The sequence below is a fragment of the Egretta garzetta genome, unplaced genomic scaffold (assembly GCF_000687185.1).
Source record: "Egretta garzetta isolate BGI_Z169 unplaced genomic scaffold, ASM68718v1 scaffold148, whole genome shotgun sequence".
Lineage (NCBI taxonomy): Eukaryota > Metazoa > Chordata > Aves > Pelecaniformes > Ardeidae > Egretta > Egretta garzetta.
Genome location: NW_009260669.1, coordinates 1,697,604 through 1,708,287, shown reverse-complemented (window position 1 = coordinate 1,708,287; position 10,684 = coordinate 1,697,604). Strand labels below are relative to the sequence as shown.

Genomic DNA, 10,684 nt, shown 5'->3' with positions numbered 1-10,684 from the left:
AGAGAGTGGCGGATATACCAAGTTAAGAGTTTTTCCCTGGTGAAAACCAGCAGCCAGGAGCAGGCGCACATTGCCAAAACAGCTCATGCCACCTATGCCTGTTGCTGCCTGTCCCCCTGCTGCTTTCTTGGAGTGTCTAGAGAGAGACTACAGGCCAGATGATTTATCCTGGCTTGTCAGCCTGCTCCCAGCTGCTGTTTTTCTCTGCTTGTGCTATCTGTTGGGAGAGGGATCTCAAAGCCCTCAGGAAAGGTGGTGCTGGGAGCGAGCTGCTGGCCGGGCAGGTTGTCCTTGCAGGCAGTGTACCAGCTCTGGTGCAGTGATCTTTGCTACAGCTAGTAGTAGATACGATGGCATGTTTGGATTACAGCAGGCTTAGTGTGGTGGCCACCACAGAAAACTGTATGAAAAGATTCAGGTCATCAAGGCTGGGTAGAGGCTCTATTGAAAAAAAAAAAAAGGTAAATTAGGCTGTATTGCATTTGGAAGCAGACCTTGGTACCTGTCAACAAGAGGCAGCTACAGTGCCAGGCTTCATGGTGAAGACACTGTCTGTCCTGGAGAGCACCAGGCAAACTCCAGATGATGAAAAAAAAATGAAAGAAAAAGCAAGTGGCTTAGATTTGAGTCTGTGAAAGGGAACACCACTTGTAGCTTCGATATTTTTGTCCCTTCCAAGCTTATTATTTTTTAGCAATCAAATACAAGTCTTGTACATTTTGTATTCAATTTTATCAACATACTCTGAATTTTTGCCCTTTTCTTGTGCTATATAATTGCATGCAGGTTCCATTTGCCAGTGGTCTGATTGGATGTCTCTTTTTTTCTTTTTGGTTTCTGTAGGATAAAGTCATGGGTAGATAAGATGCAAGAAGATCTTGTAACTTTAGCACGAACTGCAAGTGGAGTGGACCAGCTTGCTGCGGTGAGTAAGAGGACGCACCTTAGACTGCAATAACTAGAAAGTGAAGTGAACAGTGTGCATCATCCAGGCATTACAATAATTTCTTCCCAACATAATAAAAAGATTTTGGGGAATTAAAATCTGCAGTGCTTACTGAAAGAGAAACGAATAACGCAGACATCCATCAATTCACTCTCTTAATGTTGCAGCACTTGCTCATTGCTAATATTTAATCAGCTTTGCAGTATCAGACATAATAAGGCTTGCCATTGTTGCAACACTTCCACCTGAAGCAAGAGCTTTAACGTTGTATGTTTGTCAAATACGGTATCCAGGAAGCAACCATTCACAGCAGTGGAAAAATCTGCTCCCTGTTAACAAGGGAGACTATTTTTCTGACACATATTTCTTGAAATGAAGCACTTTTTGGTTAGAAGAAACGTAAATGAGAATGAAAACTACTTTTCAGCTGTTCCAATTTAACACAAAGTGTGTTTTAGGGAAGAATTTACAATTCTTCTCTCATTGAGAAGAAATTTTTGTCCTATATTCTAGTCATAGAAGGTAAAAACACGTTATGAGATTGCAGAAAAATGAAGTCACAATTCTGAAAATGCCAGGATTACACCTATACAACTTTGTGTGTATACATCATGATCCAGTATGGAACCACAAGATCATACATTTCCTTCTCCCTATCCCTGCACAAGTCCCATGGCTGCTTCTGTGAATTGATGAATCTCTGGGTTGATGTAGGACTGTACAGTGAAGGGAAATGTTGCTGTTATGTCAGGAGCAGTTATTCTGTCAGCCAACAAAAGCCCTTGGTGCTGGGGAAGTGAACATGAAGCTGTGAGATTTGGTTTTCAGAAGTCATAATCTCCCCAAATGATCCATGAAATGAACAGTCGCTGTGTTTCAAAGCCATTAGGAAACAGAGAAAAATCAGGTAGGAAGTTTCTCAGATTTAACGCTGTACATTAATGTATTCCTTTGACCTTAATAATTTTTTACCCAGACATCCACATGACTCATGTGAATCCTGTCCCCAAAGGACATTTTCTCTTTACTTACTGTAGGAGGAGGCTAGATGACTAGGTCAGATGTCCACGTTTACGTTGTGGAAGCTTCAGTTTAGTTGAGATCATCACTGTGCTATAGAAGGAAGGGCTGTGTCACTGTGTGTACATGAGGAATGTAAATGAAGATTGCAGAGATTATTTTAGTTCTGGTCTTTCCTAATATTTGTGTAATTCATTCTGCAACACAAGTTAAGGCAGATGCTTTAGATGCACTTTTTAATCTTGGAAAACCCCAAACAAATGGAAAATGAAATCTTGAAATCCTAACACAAAGCATCAGATTGGTAAACACATGGGTTTCCAGCATAGGATCTCAACAACACAGAAATGTCTATCACCTAAGCTTTCTGAGGAACCATAAGGTTTACCCAGCATGGAACACTGATGGGAGTTTTTGTAGGTGGATTTCACACGTATGTGCTGACAGAGAGCAACAATGCTTGCGAATCATGTGTCTCTCTCCAGGTTTTGGTGAGGAGTTTCTGCTAAGAGGAGGGAGGGCCCTTTTTGCTCATCGGATCTAGGTGTGATCTGTTCTCTTCTGCATTTGCCATGTCTCTTTTTCCTCACTGTCTCCTCATTCAGCATCATAACTCTGATCCAGCACTGGACCTTCCATTCCATTCCTCTTGTGTTTTTTTTATCTTTCATCTCTCCTCAACATATTCTGTTTCTGTCTCATTTTCTACCTTTGCCACCTGGCCAGTCTGCCTTTCTCCCTTCATTGGTGCCTCAACCCTGTTTTTGGATCTCTCTCCTCAGCTTTTTCCAGTTCAGCACCTCTCTCTGGACTTCTTAGTTTGCCTTAACATTTCCAAAACATTCTGTCCAGGTGTGTGTGGCCAGCCTGTCCCAATACTCCTATTGCATCTCTTCTCTTCCACAGGCATTTTTCTTCCCCCTTCTCACCTTTCCCTCCATCACTAGTTCTCAGTCCCAGACCTGTAGTTTTCTCCTGTATCCTATTTCTGTTTCTCCTCCCCTTCCAGTCTCCTCTCTCCTTATTTTGCCTACCATTTTCCAGTCTGTTACTTCCTACTTCCATATCCCAGTCTTTCTTCTTCCATATCCTCCCTCTGTTCTTCATTCAGTTTTCATCTCCTCTTTCTTCCACTGCTTAGACCACGAGGGTGTAGAGGTCACCTGAGAGACCGTAGCAAGCCTGAGCTTCAGTTGCAGAGGAGGTGTGACATTCTCAAGGAGCGGTGGTCTCTGGGTTGGAGTACACCTGTGTGTAGGTTCTCAGGGATTTAGCTGATAAAAGCTCTGCAGTGACCTGCAGGTGCTTTTCAGGCTAAAATTCATTAAACACCAAGGAGTAAAAAGTGTATCTTTGAATACATATGTTGGGTTTTTAATCTACAGTGCAGGGGCTCTGGGGTATTTCAAAGGGAAATGAGTTACAGAGGATTTCTAACTTGAGCAAAGCAGTGTGTTAATATCTCAACCATTTTGCCTGGCATTTCCATGCAAAGACCACATAGTAAAATAGATAGTGAAAAGCCAAGAGATTGGCATTGTCACTCTTTTTTTTTCCCTGACGAATATGTTAGTTTATATAGTTAATATTTGGCAAACTTACAAATGGCTAAAAGAATCTTATAATGAGAACTGCTGGGCAATCGTACTAATATGTAGTGCTATCAGCTATACTTAAAGTATACCACAGTGACATTTGTGCTGAAAAAAACCCATGAGTCTGTGAATAGTGTAGGTAACTTTCTTTTTGAAAGGCAAAATTTATAGCACACTTCAAGCACATAATGTTATCTCAGAGGCTACCCACAAGGTGGTCAATATGTACTTGTAATCCTAGGATTAAAAGTGTGAAAGGGAGATGTTCCCATGTAAAATATCCCTCTATATCAAAGCCATTTGTTTGACCTAAATTACATGATGTCTTTCTCTAGCCACAAGGTTTTAATTAGCTCTCTTGCCTGCAAGGGAGAATGCAAAGCCCTGCGAGGTGTGACCCGTGCAGTCTCTCCCTCGTTCCTCTTGGTTACAGGCTATTGTCACTTGCCCGGTTTTGAATGACATCCTTTTTTTTTTTTCCTGCTGGCTGCCTATTAACATTTAGTCAGATGTCTTCTGAAACAAACCACAATCTTGGAAAAATGGAGACTACAAGACATTAAAAACAGCATGCTTGAGAACCTGTCACTTTTATTCACAGAACTTGCCTTCAGTTGTTCAGGCTTTGAAAATACCTAACAATCAGACTGAATTTTCAGCTTTGTTTCTGACATATTATTTCTTGTAGCTCCAGAATTATTTGGACCAAGTCTGTAGTCTTCATGGTTTTGGAAAGCTTAAAAAAATAGTAAGTTTTTTTGGCTTTTCTGCCTCTCCTCCCTCCAAAAGCAGAATGATTAGTACAAAAAGAAGGAGCAGAGTGGTTTTATTATAGAATAGTAGACATGACTTTCTGTGAACAACTTAGTGCCAGAGTGTGTAGGGTTGGAAAGCTGTAATTTGGTCAGACAGATTTTTGGTAGGAGAAATACCTTTCTTGTTCTAGGGAAAATGAATTTTAGTTTGGCCAAGTGATGAGGTTAAAGCTCATAGCAAGGATGTGTAGCAGGTTATAACTGTTTTACAGTCTGGTCAACCTCTCCCTGGACTCAGGGAAAGAAATCCGACTGATTCAGCTGAAGTTAAATCTATGTCTGCTTCATACAATTGAGTCTTCTATGAAGATCTTGAAGGTTGACCAAGATAGCTCTCAAAGTAGCACAATTAATACATTCTCAGCTGGAGTGAATTTGTTCTTCAAAACCCAGGGCTTTTTCAATTAGCTGCTGTGCCATGCGAGTTTATGGTGTTTCCATAACTTGTCGAAGATATCGCAGGGTTCATTAGTGCTCTGTGTGCTTGTATGCGCGTTGGGTGTCTGTGGGTCTTTGTGCTGCAGGAAATTATACTGCACTATGGTCTCTTCTGGAGAGCTGTGAAATATTTTCTTCTGGCCATCATGGAGAGGCAAGGGAGCGCTGCCTGAACTGTCAGTTAATTTGATTTTAGACTGGGACAGCTTTTGACCAAAGAGAATGTAACACTTAAAAGTGTAATATGTGCTTTCAAAAGAATAAAAAAATTGAAATCTAAACCACCATTAAACTCAAGTGAGGGACTTGTTAGGTGAATAGCAGACCTGTTGATATCAGTACCTATGTAAAAGTCTGATTTATTCTGCAGCGTGGACCTAGATACCCAGGGAGAGCATTTTTTATATTTAAGGTGTTTACATTCAACGTGTACTCAATTTAATGGAATCGTGTTTAAGGAGAGGAATCTCCTCAGAGGAAAATCCCCTTTGCTTTGTTCATTGACAGATTTCTTACAGTGACTTGGAATCACAGTCTTGTCCCAGTGACTGACCACTCTTCCCCTTGCTTTTGCCCATACAACAGAGCCATTGTAAACCATTGCAACTTTCATTAATCACAACTTTTGAAAATATCTGTATAGCGAGGATATGCAATAATATACTCATGAATATTCCACATAGTGTTAAAAAAGAGAAAATATTCAGGAATTGATTTAGTGAATTACTTCAATAGTTACTGTTTCTGAAAAGACGAGTATGTTTATGCCAATGGACATTTCACACACCTTTTAACTTATTAGCAATGATGACAGCAATATAATGCCTGTAGGAAGCAAAATTGTGAAAGAAAGTTTGGATGCCATTAAATTAGGAATTCTGCATTGAGGCTACATTTATCCATAGCCTTTTAACCAAGCAAACCAGTATAACTGGAGTAGAAGGAATAGACAAAATGGATATGGGTAGGAGATGGAGAGGCAGGTGAGAGCTGAGGTTTATTATGGTGCACAGAGGAAACATGATCTTTAATCTATAGATGCACCTTCACTCACTAATTGATATTTGCCATAGAGAGAGAATCCCAATCCAACCAAGAATTAAGCTCAGATTTTCATTTTTCCATTTAGAACTTTAACCCCAGATCATTCACCCCCTTAATTAATTGTGGTAAATTACTACTTTGGTGGTATGAATCAACGTGAATACTAGTAACATCTAAATGTAAGTTCTGTTATCAGTAAGATCAATTGTGTTTAAAGTGTAGTTCCTCCTTGTGTCCTTCAAGTCTTATTTATACTTTCTGGGAATGGTCTCAAAATGGTCTTCCAAAAATAGTTTTAAAGTACATTTTTAAATACTGCTTTTTTGGACATTATTAGGAGTTTAGGCAAGATCTGGGAGAACTCCAAGTTGGATTTAATACCAATGTAATATCCTCATTACAGTAATGCAAAGATTGCTTCAACAAGGCAGGAAGTCAGGATTCAAGATGCCAAAATACTCAGCTGGTTGAAAACTGGCAGAGCTCCTCTGACTTCAGTGGATTACACTGATTTACATTTGCTAAGAATCATGCCTAACAACATTTAATTTACAGTTTAAGCAGGTAAAAAGTACTTTGGAAAAAAACCAAACATTTTTACACAAGAAACAGAGGCTGTAGCTTGATCTTACTGCTGCTGTAGTTGCCCGTCAGAAAAGGGTATTGTTGGGTCCTTTCTATGATTTAACAGATTTTTTTCCCTAGGAGAGCAAAGGGAATGTTTATCAGAAGGTACTGTATATACAGCAACTTGAGACTTGAAAGCAGGAAGACAGGATACACAGGAAAATCTCTGTTAAGGAGATGCAAGATGTCCAATGTGCTTCTTTAAATGTCTCTCAACAAAGCTTAGTATATACCCTTTAGTGTTATAAATATTGTGGTTTTAAATAAAAAAAAAACCCAAGTCATGTAATTGTCCTTTCAACTTAAAAAGATTCATGTAACTTCACCTTAGTCCTGAACTCTCTGTGCTGTCAGGCATTATGGAGCTGCTCTGGTGTGTATGATACGCAGTTTCTACAGAGCAAATAGACTTTTAGAAAAAAATAAGGAATAGACAGAAGTTTAATAGAATTTTAAAATCCATGTAGCAAAACAAATATTGAGGATGTATCTGATCTCACTAGCTTCATTTATCAGTAGGCATTTTGTCTTAGTAAAGAAAAAAATGCTCACAAAGTTCAAAGTTACATTCTATACCTATGAATAGTTACCTCAGCATGCCAAAAAAATAGGTGAAGAGCCTGCTGAACTACAGAATTAGGTAAATACATATTCCCTTTTTGATGGAAGCGTGCTCAGCTTCCATTTTTACATAGACCTTTCACAGCAAATGCCCATGACTAAGCTAATTGACAGCTCTTTTAATCTAATAAACTACAACAAGTATGCTTCTGATTTCCAGCTCCTAAAATACCTCTAGGGACAGGAGAGAGGAGGGAGGGATCCCTGCAGCACCCAGAAAGGAAGACCTCAGAGCGAAGAACATGCCTTATAGCAATGCACGAGCTTGTCTGTTCCAAACTGATTGAAGAGAATCCTCTTTTACATAAACGCTGTATTAAAAATGTGGGTCTGTGTTAAGAGCTTTGATGTGACAAACACACTGGAGCTTCACTATGACTGCTATGGCAAAAAAATGCCATCTTGTACTGGGTAACCTTTTTGAGCAATGGCATAATTGAACGAAACAGCAGATAGAGAGGCAGTTCCAAGGAAATCTAGTCTCTGAATCTGTTTCCTTTTTGATACATTGCTGCAAAAACAATCCATGCATGATGTTCATAAGGCATGCTGTTATTGCAGTCCCAGGAGCTGTGGAGTGAACCCATATAGACTGACTTGGCCTTTAAACGATATTCGTACTGTGATAGAAATACCATTTCTTCCTCTAAAATGAAAGAGAGCTACATATGGGTATTTGATATGTGGCAATAAGTTCCATTCACAGAATGAGTCCACCAGCAACTGTTAGAAATTTTTTTATTTATTTTATCTCTTGAATGCTGTTTTATAATAATTAGCTGTTCCTTGCCGAACACCCAGCCGAGGTTCTGCATGAGCACATTTCATCCACTGCTCAGTGTGAGCTCTATGTGCCTAACGCACAGATGGTGCAAGTCTGCTGAAACACTCCGATTGGCAGCAGATTCCCAGTCCATGCTTTTAGCTTTTCAGGTCTTGGATCAGTCTCTAGAGTTTAACTGAGATGAGTGACTTGTAAGAGAGACTGGTCTCTGATTTGAACTGCCCTGGAGCAGGAAAGCTTCCTTCTGCCAGAAGGAATTATAACCTAGCAGTAATTTTCTGTTGGACTCATTACAGATTTTAGCTAAGGTAGTGTTATGTTCTAGAGGCTCTACAGAGAGAGGCATGCCACTAACTTATTACCTATAGAAGCTGTCATATATAACTTGCCTTGTTCGCTTCATTACCTGTGTAGAGGTCTGTGCAGTAGCAGGCTTTAGAAGCTTACTTGAAATTAATCTAAAATTTGTATCCTTATGAATCGTCCCTACTCTCATAGGCGGTCTGAAATTGCTGCTTCAAAAGGAGCTTTGACAGACAAGTTAGCAGTAAATGTTTTCATTCTTACTATTCTTCTCTATGATCAGCATAATATTTATGTAGCTCTTCCTTAAAAATCATAAAGTTACTGGGATGAATTAGCAAAGGCTTTATATAAATTTGGAGTTATTTATTAAAAAAAAAATTAAGCTGATACACAGAATTGAAATTTCCATTTAATTTTACCAGCTTTATTATGTATTATGTGTTTTGTTTTGTTTGGTTTTTTTTTTTTTTTTTTATATACTATATTTATCAGGTTGGATTCAGTTTGAATGTGCTTTAGCCAAAGGCAAAGAGTTTTGTACCTCATGCTATTCTCTGATGAACTACCAGATGGACCTAGGGGATATATGGCCATATTCCAGAATATACTATGTTTACCCTTGTTAAGGTTGAAGTAATGGAGAGTTTTATGATTCAGAAAAATATAAACAAAAAGTATGAGAACTTGATTTTTTTTTTTAAACATGATTTGATTTTAAGAATAACAACCCAAATACAATTGGTTTGTATTTCTCTGGGGGTCTTTTCTATGGACTTTGCAAGTCTGAATTCCATTTGAACGTTTTGATTGCTATAGGTTCTGATTAGTTTGTCACTATTTTGACTCTGAATTTTAAGGCACTTATGATTTATAACCTCTAAAATATTAAAATATTGATGAGAATGTGTGCGGTCTCCATCCTTCTTCACCGCTGAAAGTGGAAAACCTAACACCACAGCACTTGTAGGCATAACTTGCATAACAGTAAAGCTGTTTGCTCTGTGCCCTGGGCGTACTCTCCAGTGCCTTAAAAAAGGAAAGCAAGCACTTAAATGTGTCGAATATTGGAATTAAGGAGACTTTCATATACAGAGAATAAATTTTGCCACCCAGTGGGGTTCACTACAGCTGATCTCAAAAGTCAGAAAAATATTGTATCCTTTCTTTTATCCTTTTGTCTCTTTTGTTGTCCTCAAAGGAACAAAAGACTAAACCACTTTTTTAACATCAAATAAAATAGGAATTTTTAACCCTATAAACCAAATTTATCTAAATTTTGAAGAGTCATTGTGAAATGAAAATTAAAAAACATCCCACAAGTGTTTTGAGGGTGTTGAAGCGCTTCTTGTAGCCTCCTTGGGTTGCTGGTTTTATATATGCTGAAATTCCCCCGAGTTCAGGGCATTTTCATGAGTGGTGCTGGTAAGTCTGTAACTGCAGCTTTGTGAAAGGGTACTTTCTTACATTGGCTTTCTAAGGAGCAGAAGGAGAAAAATCTGAAAGCAAAGAAACAACTCTTTAGGTTTTTTAAATGCCTTCTGTAACGTGTGGTAAAATAGATAGTTAATCATAAGCGGGATTGATCAAGAGGGCTGTGTATGAGGCTGGTGCTTTGAAAAAAACTTTTAATTCTTTCTAAGCATAAATTGGCCATTGTACACTATTTACACTTAACATCTTTTGCTTCACCTCTGAGGTGAAGACAGCAGTTTGCTGTGTGAGTGGGATGTGGCGAAGGGAAGCGAGGTCAGGATTACTTTTAGAATGGAATTATGAAGGGCATGGCACAGCGGAACATGGGCATTGCAGGTATTCATTGAGGAGTCAGAGCCCATTTACCAGAATTAAAATAATGTATGAGATGGGTTAGACTGGTTAGAGATTCCCAAAATACAGTAACAGGGTTTTTTGTAATACAGTATTTATAAGAGGTGTCCCATTTGGAGTATACTACTGCCACTGTTATGTTCTATGTGCAACCAGATGCCAAAGCTCCAGGCATTAAAAATAGAATCCTCCAAACTAAATTCTGTTGAGTTTACATATTGCTAACTAATGTTGAGATGTCAGGAAAATTAAATCACTTTTAAAAATGCAGGCTGGGAAATTTGAAGGCACATCTGCAAGTTCTCTTTGTAATCCAAATGGAAATTAAGAGATTGTCAAAACACAGGGAGCCTCATTTATTATTTGCAGATGCTACGCTCCCTCTGCTCCCTTAGCAATAAACTGGCATTTTGAAGAGTTCCTTCTTCCAGCAAGTGAAATTAGCTGTAAGTTGCTAAGAATAGGCGGCTGCATTAACAAAGCTCGCTCAGGCTGAGGGGAAGGGGTGGCTTAATATTACCATGGCTTTAATTACTGTTTGGTGATCTGGATAATCTTTGAGCAAAGCACTGTTCTTGGTTCATTAATAACTTTCCATTGGCGTTAACACTACTAAAATCTGTCCTATTGGTGCTTATGTTCAGGTAGTTTTTGTAGAAGC

The 10,684-nt window shown here is 38.8% G+C and overlaps 1 protein-coding gene across 1 annotated transcript in view; it reads left to right on the top strand.

Moving 5' to 3' along the window:
- The first annotated feature begins 350 nt into the window (after positions 1–350).
- The window catches only part of CACNA2D1 (calcium voltage-gated channel auxiliary subunit alpha2delta 1), a 364,004-nt gene continuing 353,670 nt past the window's right edge, over positions 351–10,684 (top strand). The window contains exons 1-2 of the mRNA XM_035901091.1: positions 351–418; positions 844–925. Coding sequence (XP_035756984.1) covers positions 351–418; positions 844–925 — 150 coding nt within the window. The remainder of the gene's footprint in view (positions 419–843; positions 926–10,684) is intronic.